The sequence below is a fragment of the Pygocentrus nattereri genome, chromosome 10 (genome assembly GCF_015220715.1).
Source record: "Pygocentrus nattereri isolate fPygNat1 chromosome 10, fPygNat1.pri, whole genome shotgun sequence".
In the NCBI taxonomy this organism is placed as follows: domain Eukaryota; kingdom Metazoa; phylum Chordata; class Actinopteri; order Characiformes; family Serrasalmidae; genus Pygocentrus; species Pygocentrus nattereri.
The window spans coordinates 7,477,486-7,495,756 of NC_051220.1; the positions used below are offsets into that span (position 1 = coordinate 7,477,486).

Genomic DNA, 18,271 nt, shown 5'->3' on the forward strand with positions numbered 1-18,271 from the left:
TAAAGCCCAATATAATCTTTGTTCATATTATTGATATTGTAGCACCCTTACAGGCTAAGAATGCTTATTTTATACAAAGCAAAATCTCTTAGGTAGATAGACATTGTCCTAAAGCTCTGTGTTTGCAGTGTTAAACATGTAGAATTGGAAAAAGTGCAAAAGAAACATGTAATTACTACCAAGTTGTGGCTCATTGCTGTAAAATTCGTCAGGCAGGGGATGCAGATCCAGTAGTAACAGGCCTTCAACTTTCTTGATATCAAAAAAAAGCTTTCAGAAAATTGTGTAAAACTGTCACAGTAAAACAGCATTTAAGCCCAATAAAACATTTTATAAAACTTTTATAAATGTTGACTTACTTGATCACCTACGTACGTACACATTTCCATTGAGTATTTAATGGCCACTGTCAAAAGGGCTACTGTATTTGACCAGGCTGAACACGTTTACCTTTGCCGTGAAAGTCCTGTTTAAGCAGGATGTGGCAAACTCTACCCATTCATCCAGTTTGGTCTTCAGCAGTCAGCATTGCAGGCCTCTTCATCTGCCCGGCCCTGTTTGGAAGCTCTAAGCTTTTTGTGGCTTTTCTTCACCTGTATGGCTGCATTATACTTCATTAAACCTCATTTTCCAGCCGTGAAACAGAAGTGTAGAATAAAGCTCCGTAGCATTTAAGCTCTTTGAGTCCTGTAAGCGGCTTTCAGACATGTACCTTTTTACAGTCGATCCACAAACATGCGCTTAAAAACGGAGAACTGCATTTAGTGCTTCCCAAACAAGTGTTATTAAGCAGTGAGTGAAAAGTTTTGCACAAGCAAAAGCCCCCAGAGCTTCAGATACTGAGGGGTGTAAGAAAACTGTAATTAAATTTTAGTTGAAATTGCTCTATAATTTAACATTACTGGGTCATCGGTATATATGTTGCTGGCTAAGAGCGTTTTTCCACTGCACCACACTGCAAGTCCAGCAACACCAGTTCAGTTTAATGGTTTATGGCACCTGGTATCATAACTGGTACTAACACGATAAAATAGACGCTTTTCCACTGCGTGGATCGACTTGACTTACTTGACTTGATTTTCTCACTTTTGGCACCAGCTAGTTTAGCTTCCACTGCAAATGTAGTTCCCCTCAATCTAGCTGATCATCGTAGTCACACTGCCATGATGTGAAGGAGACCAGTTTTGTTCCGAAGAGGCTGATATCAGCAAGACAAAAGACTGCTGAAAAAATACAGGACAGTTAGGGAAAGATTACATCCAGACGAAGAGATGATGCTTAAAGGTGACTGGTAGCTACTGTAGCATATGTGCTTAGCGGTACTCTCTGACCAGTCAGTAGTCTGCAGCTTTTTGACGTCACCTTTTGGTATCGGACCTTCGATGGAGGTGATGCCCGAAATAGTACCCGGGTGCCAGTTTTGCCTAATGGAAAACTGAAAAAAGGCAAGCAGAGTCGAGTCAAAAGCATCTAAGCGGCTAAAGGTACGTGAGGGTGTCTGTGGTACCACTTGCAGCAGAAGCGAAATCTTTATCCTTCAAAGTGAAGTCACTAAGCACTGCTGAATGACCAATAAGTGCACCAGTTCTGTTGATGTGTCGAATGCTATAATAATGCTATGCTATTATTGATATAAGCTACTTAGGAAGCCAGTGTTAACATTATTAGCATTTTGCTAGCCTCCACAGAATGAGTGTTCATATATTCACTCTCTTATGAGATATAGTGAAGCTGTGATTCTACATATGATTCTGTATAATGTACACATTTATGTGAGTGGGTAAGAAAAGCGCATTACATTATTTCCAGCACAACTAGCGTTAAGCTAGCCTGTGAGCAGGATAGCTAATGTGTCAGTTCACTCTCTCCAAGTCGAGGTTTTACTTGAGTCTACCCATGAAATTTGAAATTTGAAACGTGAACAGTGCAGTACATCATTTCATATAAGCCAATACGTGAAGGTAACTGGTAAGCAAGTTAGCTATTTAGCCAAACTAGCATAAATGGAGCTCCAGTTTCTTCCCACAGTCCAAAGACATGTAGTTAGGTCAGTTGATCCTATCAGATTGCCCTAAGCTGTGAGTGTGTCTGCCCTGTGATGGACCGGCGGCCTGTGCAAGGTATTTTCCACCTTCCGCCCTGTGACCGCTGGGATAGGCTCCAGCACCCCACGTGATCCAGGATCCAGCATAAGTGGGTTAGATTATAAGAGAGAGAGAGCATAAAAGGACAAACCAAATCGTTAATCTGGCTTTTTATGAGATAACAGCTGTTTCACGGACAGCGAACGTGAACTAGAATCATAAGGGCCACTCATTCCTGTTTGGGCTAGGCTTGTTTTGCTGAGCTTTGGTGCTCTGTACTTTTGCCATGGTTATATATATGTGTGGATTGAGATGGGGTGATGATTCTCTCCATTTCTAGTCTCTCTCTCTCTCTCTCTCTCTCTCTCTCTCTCTCTCTCTCTCTCTCTCTCTCTCTCTCTCTCTCTCTCTGAGCTGTATATCCTTCCTCAGCTTTCACTAATCACTCCCTTTCACAGCCTGTCCAGCGTCTTGGTGTGAGAATCCAATAGCTAATTAGCCAGAGTCCTCCCTTCTTTCCACTCTGAGAGACGGAGTCAGGTCTCAGCTTATTCTTTCTTAAAGTGAAGCAGATGAGCACTGGCTGAACTCTGAAGATTACACAATACTGTTAATACAGCCCATTTCTGGCTTAGAAATACTTATATGAATGCATTATAATTGCATAGAGCTATAATGGTAAGTTCATTATAAGTGCTCACTTATATGTATGTAACTGGGTTGGTTAAGCCTAGTCCTGGACTGAACAGCATTCTGAATGGAAATTTGACAGGGTAATGTAGTCCAGGACTAGGCTTAACCAACCTTCCCTGTCCAGGAAACTGACTCTGTGTGTACTATATAAGAACCTATAGTGCACTAATGTAAGTTAACTGTGGGTGTAATAGATTGGGAAGCAAAAATATTAGACCTTGTAAAGACATGTTATTAGACCATATAAAAGCCTTATGAATGCATATATTGTCGATGTCAGAACTAAACCTCCTGTCCCCAAAAGAGTAATTCATCTTGAAAAAGAACAAGGCAAAGGACAACTGAACATTTCAGATTATGCACAAAAATGAAAAATGACAATAATGGAGATTTTTTTTGTGTGACAATGGCGATATACATATAACGTTATATGTCATTGTTATAACCATGCTGTAATATGAAGACACGCCAGAGCATAGGTTATAGTGTATTACAACATAAAGTGCTGTTTGAACATAGGCTATTTGCCTTTAGCAGTTCTTAGTATAGATAGTACTTATGCTTCTTTGCCTGGCCTTTAAGAGGAAGAAAAAGCAGGGAAGTCAAGCTGTGTGTGTGTGTGTGTGTGTGGTGGGGGGTGTGCGTGTGTGTGTGGTGCACATGTGTGTGGGTGTTAGTGTGTGTATACTTTTTAAGGTAAAATGTTTGTCCGTTCTTGGAATGAGGTCAGTTACATTTCATTCTTTCCCTCTTTCAATGAGATTAACTGTATGTGTGCATGTGTCTGTGTGTGTGTGTGTGTGTCTGTGTGTGTGTGTGTGTTTGTGTGTGTGTTTGTTTTTGTGTATATTCAGGACAAAGATGTTCTGACTTTGTAGATGGAAAAACAAGAATAAACTATATATATGTGTGTGTGTGTGTGTGTGTGTGTGTGTGTGTGTGTGTGTGTGTGTGTGTGTGTGTGTATATATATATATATATATATATATATATACACACACATTTAACACACCTACATTATATTTCCAAAAGTATTCAGTCACCCATCCAAATCATTCAGGTGTTCCAATCACTTCCATGGCCACAGGTGTATAAAACCAAGCACCCAGGCATGGAGACATTCTACAGACATTATTGAAAGACTGGGTTGCTCTCAGGAGCTCAGTGAATTTCAGCATGGTACTGTGATAAGACGCCACCTGTGCAGTCCAGTCGTGAGATTTCCTCGCTGCTAAATATTCCACAGTCAGCTGTGGATGCTGAGGCGCGTAGAGGTTGCCAACTTTCTGCAGAGGCAATCACTACAGACCTCCAAACTTCATGTGGCCTTCAGATTAGCTCAAGAACAGGGTAGAGAGCTTCATGGAATGGGTTTCCATGAACGAGCAGCTGCATCCAAGCCTTACATCACCAAGGGCAATGCAAAGCATCGAATGCAGTGTTATAAAGTGGGGCAGTTGCCAGGATAAGGGTACTTGTCTGATTGTGCCAAATGTAAAGTTTGGTGGAGGGGGGATTATGATGTGGGCTTGTTTTTCAGGAGTTGGGCTCGGCCCCTTAGTTCCAGTGAAAGGAACTCAGTGCTTCAGCAGAGCGGGAGATTTTGGACAATTTCATGCTCCCAACGTTTGGGGACGGCCCCTTCCTGTTCCAACTGTGCACAAGTAACAAAGCAAGGTCCATAAAGACATGGATGAGTGAGTTTGGTGTGGAAGAACTTGACTGGCCTGCACAGAGTCCTGACCTCAACCCAATAGAACACCTTTGGGATGAATTAGAGCGGAGACTGTGAGCCAGGCCTTCTCGTCCAACATCAGTCTCTGACCTCACTAATTTGCTTCTAGAAGAACGGTCAAAAATTCACATAAATACACTCCTAAACTTTGTGGAAAGCCTTCCAAGAAGAGGTGGGCCGACATCATATTAAACCCTATGGATTAAGAATGGATTAAGAAGTTCATATGCGTGTGAAGGCAGACGAGCGAATACTTTTGGAAATATAGTGTATCAGGCATAGCATTTTGACCACCTCCTTGTTTCTAGGCTAATTGTCCATTTACAATTACAATTACAGTCCATCTGTTTCTCTGTATACTTTATTAGCCCCCTTTTACCCTGTTCTTCAGTGGTCAGGACCACCGTAGATCCTCACAGAGCAGGTACTATTTTTCTGGTGGATCATTCTCAGCACTGCAGTAACACTGACGTGGTATTGGTGTGTTAGTGTGTGGTGCTGGTATAAGTGGATCAGACACAGCAGTGCTGCTGGAGTTTTTAAACACCTCAGTGTCACTGCTGGACTGAGAACAGTCCACCAACCAAAACTGTCCAGCCAACAGCGTCATGTGGGCAGCATCCTGTGACCACTGATGAAGGACTAGAGGATCTATCTATCTGTATAGTTATAAATGTATAGTTAATTACAAATATACAATGAACAGAGGATATTTCAGATAAATATTAGTAATATTTACTGGCACTGGCACACACACATAGGCAACTAAACATGTTGTTTAAGATCACTTTTCTTGCCTATAAGTATATTTTGACAAACATCATATCTGATTAAAATAGATGTAAAATACAAACATACATACAGTAAGAAGTAGCAGGAGTTTTCTACTTTGAAAAAAAAGTAGTTCATATCTTGTGAGTTGGTTTGAAGAATACATATACAAATATATTTGAGAGATATTATTATTATGTATGCATGACTCTATGTCCTAGAGCAATTCTTTGTTGAGGCCCTGAAAGGCCTACAGTGCGTCCTTCACCCTCCCCATATTTCAATAAAGATGCGTCCTGTCTATCTAAGACAGTCTGTCCTGTTTTTGAACAGTGGCCAGTCTCATCCTGCCTGCCCGGTAATTCACAGACCGTCTGTCTGAAGGCTATCTCTGCAGTCCTTTCGTGCATAGTTGGTGTTTTTCCAAAAGAATCTTGTCCAGCAGTATTGGGCATGCAGCAGTAGCTGTCTGCATTGGGAATTGTTTTGAAATCTTTTGGAGGTTGTGTTTCAATATGATAAGTGTAAGAGAAAACTGAATTATTGTGATTAGCTTCAGAGCACATAGTTCTGGTGTACAGAATGATTGTGTTGACATGAGTTGAGCAATCTACATTTAAAAAGTTTAGTGTAGTTATGTCATAATATATGCAGCGAGTGATAAGTGAACGTCACAACCTTGCTTTGGTGATCGTACTTCTGGGAAATCCAAGAAAAATTCCTAAGTATCTGAACCCAGATAGGCCGACAGCACCCTCTAGTGGCTGCCAGCGAGTGTTTACTGCCTAGGAACACAGTGGAATGCCTTTGAATGAATTGTGTGGTTTATTTTAATTATTTATTTTTGTTCGATGTATTATGTTTTTTTTTATTAATTTATATAAATTACTGACTATTAATATAAATGGGTAACTATTTTCAAACAAACTTTTGTGGCTGTCAGATGAGATCAGAAGTCAAAGTAGAATTTTCCCATTGCTTGTTTTTGTATTCAAATTACAATGTTGTGTCTCCGAAATCCTGTGTAGCAGCTTAGTCTTACAGCTAACCTAGCAGCTTTATGTTGTCTCTACCTTCTAAATATCATGTTATTATTAGCAAAATTACTGTCCTGCAAAAGTGTTCACATATGAAACACAGACTTGTCTGAAAAAAGGTCTGCCAGGGAATGCAGATCATATCTAACCAAATGAAACATACTGCTTCATTTAGAATAACTGAATTACTAAAAGAAATATTCCCGAACAATTGAATTAAAGCCAAAACAGACTGTTGTTTTGTTTATGGTGAGCAATGGCACATTCTTCCCTTTGTTTGGTGGTCGTCATGCGTAATAATGTTAGTGACCAATTGGCCTGGAATACTAGGAGCAATGTTCAGTGTTTTTTCTTTAGATTTGATGAATGTTCCAAAGTTGAAATTTATTTTGACAGCCTTCAAGACTGTATACAAGAAAAATCAGGCAATACTTTGCCTTACCATGCAGCCTTTTACAAACATTTCTTTTCTTTTTTCCAGAATATGCCTGGACTGCATGATGGACTCCAACAGCACAGAGCCTGGTCAATATGTGCCCACCAGCACTCTGGGACCACAAATTTACTCACAATCTTCTCCATGGCCACTGCTTCAGAGTGTGGATGACTCCAACGCTTCTTTCTTACAAGGTGCTGTGAACCTCAGTGCCTATTATGGGAATGACAGTACTGCCCCGAAGATTGAAGGTCACGAGTACGATCCTTTCGGCGGTCACTCACTGTGGCAGGTCATCCTCATTGTCCTGTTCACAGGACTGCTGTCTCTTATCACCATCATAGGCAACATTCTGGTCATGGTTTCTTTTAAGGTCAACCGGCAACTTAAAACAGTCAATAACTACTTTCTCCTCAGTCTGGCCTTTGCTGACCTCATCATCGGGGTCATCTCCATGAACCTGTACACGACATATATAGTGATGGGGCAGTGGGCCATGGGCAACTGGGCCTGCGATCTCTGGCTAGCAATAGACTACGTGGCCAGTAATGCATCTGTAATGAACCTGCTGGTGATCAGCTTTGATCGATACTTCTCTATTACAAGGCCACTGACGTATCGTGCCAAGCGCACCACCAAACGGGCAGGAGTGATGATTGGACTGGCCTGGCTCGTGTCACTGATCCTCTGGGCGCCAGCAATCTTGTTCTGGCAATATTTTGTGGGACAGAGGACAGTTCCGCCGGACAAGTGCTACATCCAGTTCCTGTCGGAACCAATTATTACATTTTGTACAGCCATGGCAGCCTTTTACCTGCCTGTAACTATAATGAGTGTGCTGTACTGGAGGATTTATAAAGAGACTGAAAATCGTTCTCGTGAGCTGGCGGGGCTGCAAGGCTCAGGAGGACGGTTGGGAGGAGGAACTGAGCGGCCGCATTTCCACCACCATGCCACCAGGGGTAGTTCCAGGAGCTGCAGCAGCTTCGAGCTGGGCCGACCCGCCCAAAGACGGAGCTCCTTGCTCACCAACCACTTCCGCTGTTGGAAGTGGAGGCCTGGAGGAACAGGTGCAGGCGGAACCCACAGCGGAGGGGAGGTGGACCAGAGCAGCTGTGACAGCTGGAACAACAATGACACAGGACTTTCCGTTGATCATTCTGGCTCATCTGATGAAGAGGACAATGCACCGTCCGCCACACGTGCCATCTTTTCAATTGTCCTCAACCTGCCAGGCATGAGAGCTGCCGTGAATTCCCAGGTAACATCCTGCGAAGACTTGGATGCTGCTTCGGAGGAAGACCCACTACGAGGACATGGAGAAGACGATGGCAAGGGCGATAGCCTTTCACGCTCTGTCACCAATGGCAACAAGCGTTTTGCCACCAACATAGCCAAAGTGCAGTCTATGCCTGCCATTGAGGCTACAACCACCAGCATAGACCCCACCACTGCCACCACCATCAAGTCCCCTTCCGCGCCTATATCTTTCAAAGAGGCGGCACTTGCAAAGCGTTTCGCTGCTCGGGCGAGGACGCAGATCACCAAGCGCAAGCGCATGTCGCTAATTAAAGAGAAGAAAGCAGCCCAGACTCTCAGCGCCATCCTCTTCGCTTTCATCATAACGTGGACGCCTTACAACATCATGGTGCTAGTCAACACCTTTTGTAACGGCTGCATTCCAGAATCCCTGTGGGCCCTAGGGTACTGGCTTTGCTACGTTAACAGCACCGTAAACCCGATGTGCTACGCATTGTGCAACAAGACCTTCCGTAGCACGTTTAAGATGATCCTGCTTTGCCGTTGGGAGGAACAGAGGAGCAAGCAAAGTTTCCTGCAAAGACAGTCGGTCCGTTTCCACAGGAGCATTCCCAGAGACTCAACATAGCAGAGCTGGTGTGCATGCTAAGCTAACATGAATGAAACAAGACTAGATCCAACCTTGGGATTTAGCCGGTAAACTGTGGAATCATACTGAGGTGGCCCTCTCTTGGAGATTCCCTATGGTTCGAGCTTAATTGTGTCCTACAGTTGATCGATGGCTACAATTTGAGAACAAATTGTACGGGTTCTAGGACAGCGGGTACTTCAGTTCCACCCTTTTATTCATCAGAGGTGGATAATTAAGTATACACAGGAAAAGGGCTTCAATAAGACTCTGCCTTGAACAAGTGCAATTGTCATAAATACCTTGTGGAAGACATGGAGGAGTACCTTCTAGAAGCCTTGGGTGAACCTGTAGTGGGATGCCAGCAACACACTGTATCTTGGCCCATCTTAGAAATACTTTTGGGAAATTTTAACACCTCTGAACCTCTTTCACTGAACAAAATGTATATTTCAGGGCTGGAAATGGACTGTTTCAGACTAAAAACAAAAAAAAGTGAAAAAAAAAAAAAAAACGAGTACAAAATACGGTGTATGTATCTACGGTTGAAGTGACTTGTTTTTAAGTAAACTTTGGCTGTTTTCTGTGAACTGTGTTACAAACGAAAGTCTTACCTGTTTGTAAGATGTCAGTATATTCATGTTCTTCTGTATAGTGTAAATGACAGTTGAACAGATTCTATTTCTTTCTTTTGGGACAAAGGATTATTGATGATTCTTCCTCAGAGCACTGCTCTGGTAGGCCATTGAGTATGAGTGTTGTTTACATTATTTTGTTATAAGTGCTACGAGTAATTCAATAGCTGTTCTTGCGATATCAAGTGCATATTGATTATGCTGTTGTTTGTACTTTATCGGGGTACCTTGTGCTTGCTTGAACACTGATAACAAGGCCCTACTGAGAAAGTGTTTTGTAATATTATCTTTAGCGATGTGTGATGACGTATTTAAAAGACATTGCTTATGCTGATGTTAATGTTGTGGGTCAAAATTTGATGCGGTTTTTGCTTTATTGTGGATCTCTTGGCTTAACAGTTTGCTAGCCACGTCCCTGGTCATGATGATCTGTTATTTCATTCTCTGATTCCAGTTAAGATCACAATTGGTTAGTAATCGTGTTGCAACAGACGCTTCTGTCTTCATTGTCTGCATGGAAAATTGCGTTTTTGGGCCTGATTGTGATTCCATTTTTGATCCAGATTAAGCCCAGAGGGAATAATAATGGTACTCGCTCTTGCATTATGTGGTCAGTGGAGCAATAGTGCCCTCTGTTGGTCACAAAGTGGTCCTTCAGGTCAGAATCAGAAAAGTATACATGCTACAGAGCCATGCACCATAACACAGGACTGGCTAGAGTTTCCACTGCTGAACAGCACAGAATTGGACGGTGTATAAGGCCAGAAGAAACATTAAAGTGGAATTTATAATAATTCACTAATTTCACAAATAACTGTGTAATTCAACTGTGACGATGTAAACAGAGTCATTCAAAGTGGTTTAATGTGGAATGTGCGGTTCTGAAGAAACTCACTGACATGTTGGCTGATGCCAAATATGTTGTTTTATGACAATATTGCAATAAAATGTTGGCATTCCTAATGCACATTCATGTGGAGAAGTACATGGAGGATGTGTAAGGCAAAATAGTCCACAAAAACATTTTATTTCCAGATTTATCACTATTTTACCATCATCATCATCGCATATAAAACTCAGGATCAAAGCTGGTTTTGGATAGTAGATAGTGGATAGTCATGGTGACCCCTGGTTCCTGTGACAACCACTGTAAAGAAATCTGAGTCTGTACTTTTTATGTTTTATTTCACATCAAACCACTCGGAATGACTTTGTTTACATCTCAATACATTAAGTATTCAGATTTGTTAAAAAATAAATATGTGAATTCCCCTTTAAAAGAGATTCATGACAGGCCCCCTCCTGGCAGCATACTATCAGTGGAGCACTGGCGCTCTGGTGGACAGAATATGACACTACTGGTCAGATATGTATCTCAGATATACAGATGCAATATTCAGATAACAGTGATTACACTGCTGTAAAAACAAGATTTAACAGATAACAAGATTGAACTCTGTTAAAAATGGTGCTTTAGGCCAGCGAAAATGTTAAACTCCAAGATGTTTCCAGGCCTTCAACCCATTAAATGGCCAGCGTCCACCAGCAGGCCCAAAGTTTAATTACACACTTCTATAATCTACAAACAGCTTAGCAAGTTTGCATTAAAGTCCCTGTAGTTACTGAATAATAAGGCTTAGTATGTAATAAGCCTGGGATCTTAAGGGGTTAAAGTAAACCTCCAGCATCATTTGGTAGACCTTGTTTTCACAATCACAAAGGGGCTTATAAGCTGCAGAAATTCAAGATTTAAGCATTGAAGAAACCAAGAAACTCCTTACCAAACTTGCGCTGCTTATGCTCTGAGACTAAAACGAACGGTTGTATGATGCATTTTCTAGAACAGTGGGCCTAAAAATAGCTAACAAATTCGATTGCTGAGCACTTCTGTTTCAGACAGTTGCTACGAAGAGACATGCAAACTGATCTGTGTTTTAAAACTTATCGGATTCAAATGGATACGAGAATATTTAATAAGGACTGGTCAGAAAAAGCTCCCAGGATCATGGGATATTTTGGGTTCTTCTCTCCTCTTTGGTATCTAATGGCATTAACCAGTGATCAGTCCCATTTTCACCTCTTGTTTTACAGTTAAAAGCCTGTTTCTGTCTATTTTCTCTTTCTTTTTTGTTTCCCTGCTTTACAGTGCGAAACGTCCCACCCGTCTCCTGTGAGATCCTGCTGCAGTAGTGCTTCTGTGAGATGCTTTTTAGTGGCTGCTTTTCTGTTTTTTTGTCCAAAGCAGCTGTGTTATGGTACAAAACGGAGTGTTGATGGTGGTTTTCAGCCTGAGATGAGCTGATTCTGTCCATGGTTGTTGAAATGTGACTCAGAAGGAAGAGGTTTTTATCCAGTAATCGGTTTCTCAGAATAAATGTCACTTTTTTAAAACCTTGCTGTGTTTCTTACATATATAAGCAAATTCTACTTTCATTTGTGCAACTGTAGGTCTGTGCAATACATCATTATCACAATGTCGGCCTTTTTTCATACTGACACCACAGAATCAGTGATACGATTCACAGAATGTAGTGTTAGATGCGACGTGGTGGCAGTGATGTGTCTCATTCAATACAGCAAAAACAAGGACTGTCTGAAAAAGGGTCTGATGTCATGTTACTGTTTCTATTTTCAGTTTATTAAAGCATTCAAAAGCGTAATACAACATTTATAACTAAACTTAAGATCATTTAAAAATGAGGCTGGATATTCATTTTACTTATAAACGTATTCTTATTTTTTTATTAACAAATTACTTCAGGATATTAATTCTGAACATTGATTTTATTCATTTAAATATAACTTTTTATATTAATATTCAAATTTTATTCTGGATATCATTTTTTGCCGAACATTATTTTTATATTAATTTTATTAGAAATTCATTCTGGATATTCATTTTAACAACTTCAATTTATATTAATATAATTAGGCTGGGTATCAATTTTACTATACTTTTATTCTTATATTCTTATTTTTATTAACAAATTAATTCAGGATATTAATCTGAGCATTAATTTTATTAATTTAAATATAACTTAAATTTTTTATATTCATATTATAATTTTATTCTGAATATCATTTTTTGTAGAACATTAATTTTAATTCATTTTCTTAGAACTTTATTCTGGATATTCATTAACTATTAATTTTAATTTATATTAATATAATTAGAATTTTGTTCTGGATATTATTATTTTAGAGCTTTATATTAATGTTACTAGAACTTCATTCTTCATTCTTCATTTTATCAGCACTTCTTTTTATGTTATATGAATTGAACTTAGTTTTTATATTAACTTTGTTAGAACTTCATTCCAGATATTCATTTTATTGGAAATTCACTCAAAAATGTTTATCAGAACTTCATTCTGAATATTAATTTTAATAGAACTTCATTCTGAATATTAATTTTAATAGAACTTCATTCTGAATATTAATTTTAAAAGAAATTAATTTTGGATATTAATTATATTAGAACCTCATTGTGGATGATAATTTTATTAGAACTTGGTGCCGTGGATATTAATGGATCTGGATATTAATATTATGAGAACTTAAACTGTATATACATTTTATTAAAAAATTACTGGATATCAATGTTATTACTACTTCATCCTGGATAGTTTTTTGCTTTTTTCAGGATTTTGGTTGTATTGATACATTCGGCATATTATTTCTGAACATTCATTTTATTACACTGTCATTCTGGATGTTCATTTTAACTGAACTTCAATTTATATTCATATTATTAACATTTTGTTCTGGATATTATTTTTACAACTGTTACAAATGTTATTAGAACTTTATTCTGAATATTCATTTTAAGATAACTAGTTTTTAAAATGTATTTTATTACAACTTCTTTCTGGATATTAATTTTAAGTTGAATTCTAAATTTTAACCTTGATACAACTTCATTTTTATATTCATTTCAGTGGAAATTTATTCTGGAGATTCATTTTAATATAACTTTATCCAAGATATGAATTTTGTTGTCAGAACTGTTCTTGTTGTTTTCTGTCATATTAGAATCATATACAGCTCTGTTTGCCACATTGTGTGTGTGTGTGTGTGTGTGTGTGTGTGAGAGAGAGAGAGAGAGAGAGAGAGTATAACTGTATTGGCAGCCTTTAACAGAAGAGATCATGTGATATGAAGTTTTCCTTCATGTGACTGAGGATGAAGATCAGCATGAGGAGCATCACAAACACTTATTTGTTTCCACTTTTACCACAGACTCAATACGGTCAAGCACTCTCTGCTGTCCTCCTTTCTTTCTCTCTGTCTCTATCACTCTCTGGGATCCGGTCAGCAGTTTAAAGCGGTGAGTTGATTTACTGACAGATTACAGCAGCTTTTATCCTCCATGTACTTTCTGTTAAGGATCCAGATGGTAGTTTTTCAATGAGTTTAACTTGAATAAGAAGTTGAACATGTAAAAAAGACTTTATTGCAGCAGATCTCAATCAGATTCAAGCGGACCTCAGTTTCATGTCAGTGTTGACATTATGCATGGGAGCCACTTTGTTCATTTTTGCCTATATAAGCGTCAGTCTTAAAGGAACAGTTCAGCAAAAAGTCTAATTTACACAATTTTGCCTTCACAACAAATGCAGTCATTGTCAAAAGTACATTGCATAACTAATAGCAGTAGCAACAGCCATGCTGAAGACTAACATTTGTCCATACTTTAGTCCATGTTTATAAATAACAGTATGTCATACAGAGTCAGAAACCATTTAAGCAAGTCTATTAGAGGTTACCTAAAGGAGAATCCCACAATTTTATCAAATTTTCTCTGTAATGAAATGGTTAAGATGTAAACAACGTCATTCAGACTGGTTTGGTGCAAAATGCTCCATTCTAAAGAAACTTGGTAAGTCAGAATTTTTCACAGTGGTAGTGATAGGAACCAGACATCCACCTGTGAAAGCTTCCTCACCGAAGGTTTTTACACAAAACTTTAAAAAATATGCTGCGTGAGGTCTCAGACATTCTTTTATGCTGTTTTTTTGCTTAGAATGTATTTCCTAAAACATATTCATGGTGGAGGAGTGCCTGTAGAACATGGTGAGATAAAATAGTCCTGAAAGAATGTTTTTTGTCCGAGTTTTATCACTATTTTACCGTCATCAACATTACATATAAAAGCTCACTGGCGGTTTGGGAAGGTAAAGTAAGCTGAATAGTGTGTTGGATAGTTTCTCTACAATGAACCATTTTGCATCAAACCACTCTGAATGACTTTGTTCACGTCTCAACAAATGTATTATACAGTTATGTGAGTTCAGTTGGAGCAAAAACTGGAACCATCTGGAGGGCCCAGAGAACTAGGTTAGGAACCACTGCTCTAGAGTGAGATTTTCCAGGTTAAAGACTGGAAAAAAAACATCTGATTATGTATCTTAAAGGTGCAGTGTGTAAAATTTAGTGGCATCTAGTAGTAAAGTACCAACTGAATACCCCTCCCTCACCCCTCCCTTTCCAAGTGTGCAGTATATCCTATCATGGCCGTCAAATGGATTAATACGCTGAATTGGCTGTCTAGCAGAAAACAGAACTTCAGCGTCACTCTGAAAACATTTGTCCTTCATCAGCCATTTCTATCTAAGAAATGCCACCAATGTTTATCCTTGATGTCTGCCATCATCTGTCCAAATTCACTCTGACCTGCTCTTTTGTGAACTACATAATAATAATAATAATAATAATAATCAAATAATGATCCTCCATTTGTTATGGAGCCCTGCTGGTGACATCCCATATGAATAAAGATAATGCCACAACTTACTAAGACATGGAAACAAGATAATTAAGTCACAGCCATGACTTAGTAAGGTGGGGGAATGAGATCCTAATGTGTGGCTGTGATTCAGTAGGGCATGGGAACAAGATCTTAACATGTGGCCATGACTTAGTAAGGCATGGGAATGAGATAATTAATCCCAGCCCACAGCTTAATAAGGCATGATCTTGTTCCCATGCCTTACTAAGCTGTGTCTTCAAATTATCATTACTATGGAGAGAATGGATTAATGGATTAACTCCAAGGACAGAAGAGGAGCACAAGAAGCTAAAAGCTACAGTTAGCAAAGTAGCTAGCATAGCTAGCTAGATATCTTACCTCAGTGTGGCTCCTTTTTCTGCGGCTGAAATGGTTAAAGTCTTGTCAACTTTGTTCTAAATAAAACCCAGAATCACTGTTTACTATGATTTTGTTCTAAAACTGATGGTAAGAGTTATGCTAATGCTAGCAGGGCTGTGTTTGTCAGCCTGTAGCTCAGTGGCAAGGTAGCTGCCAGGATTGGTTGCAACTACCAGGATTCCCAATAGTCCACTGAAGTCATGTCGTCATTTTGTAGTCGGCACCGTATGTCCATATTAGGAACTCCGGGTTAAGCTCCATTTCTCTATGGCCAGAATGAATAGGGTCTTTTCTGCACCCTGTGTTAGATAAAAATGTTCAAAACCCGACACATTTTGTCCTGTGAACATTTGTACAGCTTCATGGGGTGTTGAAAGGCATGATATGAGGAGGTTTTCCTATTTCCGTTTAACAGCTGAGTGACATTAGCTTATTTTTGCTATTTCACAGAACCGACAAGTCAGTGTTTCGCCTCGTTTGCTAATGTTTGTGATGGTTACTCACAGTTGCTGCACCATTTAAGGTGGAACAGGAGCATTCAAACAAGAAGCTGTGAAAAAAGAAGCTACATTCAGCCTCGTAGTTTTAACAGGGCTAGTGCTTTTGATAAAGAGTTTTAGTCTATCAAAATATCCTACCTAAGGGTTTTATTTACGGGTATACCTGTAAATTTGCGCTACAGTAGAGCGCTTCGATAAGATAGCACAGCTCGTCAGAGCACTGCCACAGCCCGCCTTAGCTTAGTGACATCAATTGAAGCGCAGTAGCTTTTGCTCGCATGTAGGGATATTAGTATTATCGCTCTTTAACGACCTCATAATTCAGAGAATCCAGTATTATTTGGGAGAAAAATGTTCACAGAATGAAATGTATCGGGTTCTGAACATTTGTATTTAACATAGGGTGAGACAGAGGCGATTTTTCGAAAACCCTATTCATTCTGGCCATAGAAAAATGGAACTTAGACCCGGAGTTCCTAATATGGGCATAAGAGCATGGCAGCAACTACAAAATGATGATATATCTACAGTGGTCTATGGTTATACAATGTGTTTGCGTAATGCATGCTGGGAATTGTAGTGAAAGAACAATGATGACTAAAAATTTATAAAAATAGGTTTTGTCAAACTATTGAGGCTGATGGGCTACATAACACTGCAATAACATGACACAGTATTAGATCAGACAGCATGATACTAATTGGCCAGCTTTCATTCCTGGTTAGATTATTAGCCTCGTAGCTCCAGTGCAAAACTGAAAAAGCAAACCTCAAACACCAAACATGCTGATTTTTTTCTGAGCTATTCCTTTGAAAGACTGAGATCAGTGGGTAATTCTGAAGCTGGGTGCTGTTCATGTGAGTGGGAGTGTGATGTCAGTGCAGGACTTCTGAACTAACACTTTAGTCAGAGTCAGACAGCAGTTTATGAGAGCAGCCTGCTAGCTCATGTGATGCTATGCAGGCACTGAATCACTGCTGCATCCAACCTTTGCTATTCATTGTCTTTTCAGATCAGATCAGATTTAGGCTGGAAGGCTTTCCCACACATGCACACGAACACGATTTTAGAGATGAACCTCCACAACTGCTTACAGTTTCTTCTGGATTACACCCAGAAAATATCCTCAGCCAACAAGATGCAGCACACTAGACCGATAAATCCTGTGCAAAAGGCTTTGAAATCATGACTGTGTCCATACTATTGCTGGAGGTTTAACACAGACATCACATGACCTTCTTTTCTTTCTCTTCTAAAGGCAAAGGCATTGCAGACCCCACAAACCTTCCCCTCTCCTCCATCTCTACTGAGTGAATCCAAGGCACATTCAGGTCAGTGTTAATAGTAGAAAATATATAGAGAGAAATGGGGGCTGGAGCTCAGTAGATTTTAGCATTACAGACATATTTAAAGGGTCTTCATCCTACATTTCTTTTGTTTATTTTTTTTGTCCTCCACTTATGACACTTTTATAGGTTTATGTACTGAAAAAAATCATGATTCATTTTGACTTAGCCATTGTCCAGCCTTTCTTTATCCCCAGGCTGTACCTTTAAGGCTGGTTTATCTGTATTGTGCCCATTCAAAAAGTAATCCAGGCTGAAACACTCCTTATGAACTCATGAATAGGCAAATGACATCACAAAAATTATTAATTGAAACTGGGATGTTTTTGCAGGACTAGGGAAAGATCAGTATGCTTTGAAACTTTAGCAAACTCTTGTAATTAAAATAAAGTGAGGAAAATATTTTAGGCCAGATTAGTAACAGATATCAATAGGTGTATGGTGAGATGTTGAAATGTACTTTAATTTGACTTTAACCTCTACCAAATTACATTCCTGTGTTTGGGAAGGACTTGACTTTTCTTAAAATCCGTATATAGACGGTATATCAACTTGGGTTGTTAGACATTCAGAGGAGTCCAAAAGTCTGAGATCACATTGAAAGTCAAAGAACAAAATCAAGTACACTGTTAGAAACAAAGGTTCAGTGCAAGGTACCAACAATGTAAATGTTCCCTCAAAGGTTTTAAGGTCCAACTGTGAACATAAGTGAAGGTGAAAAGTACGTATTTATACTTTTTCTTATTGTCTTATTGTTCTTATCTGTTTTAAAACAATAAAAAAAAGGCCTGGAGATGAGACGGGGTGTGTGGAGTTGGTACAAATATCATATAATTTTTATGGATTATGGTACAGTTATATTCCCTGAATAAAGATACTGAGATGTACCCTTTAAGGTACCACCCCAGTGACAAGAGGAGTACTACAACAGTGACAGTACCTTAGAGTGTAAATGAATACAAGAAAGAAGACCATTACAAAGAACTGCATTATTTCCA

At 39.3% G+C, this 18,271-nt stretch overlaps 1 protein-coding gene across 1 annotated transcript in view; it reads left to right on the forward strand.

The window, feature by feature from the left end:
• chrm3a (cholinergic receptor, muscarinic 3a) overlaps positions 1–9,158 on the forward strand; it is a 193,620-nt gene extending 184,462 nt beyond the window's left edge. The window contains exon 3 of the mRNA XM_017704913.2: positions 6,802–9,158. Within this exon, the coding sequence (XP_017560402.1) occupies positions 6,818–8,644 (1,827 nt within the window). The 5' untranslated portion in view covers positions 6,802–6,817 and the 3' untranslated portion in view covers positions 8,645–9,158. The remainder of the gene's footprint in view (positions 1–6,801) is intronic.
• Positions 9,159–18,271: the final 9,113 nt, after the last annotated feature.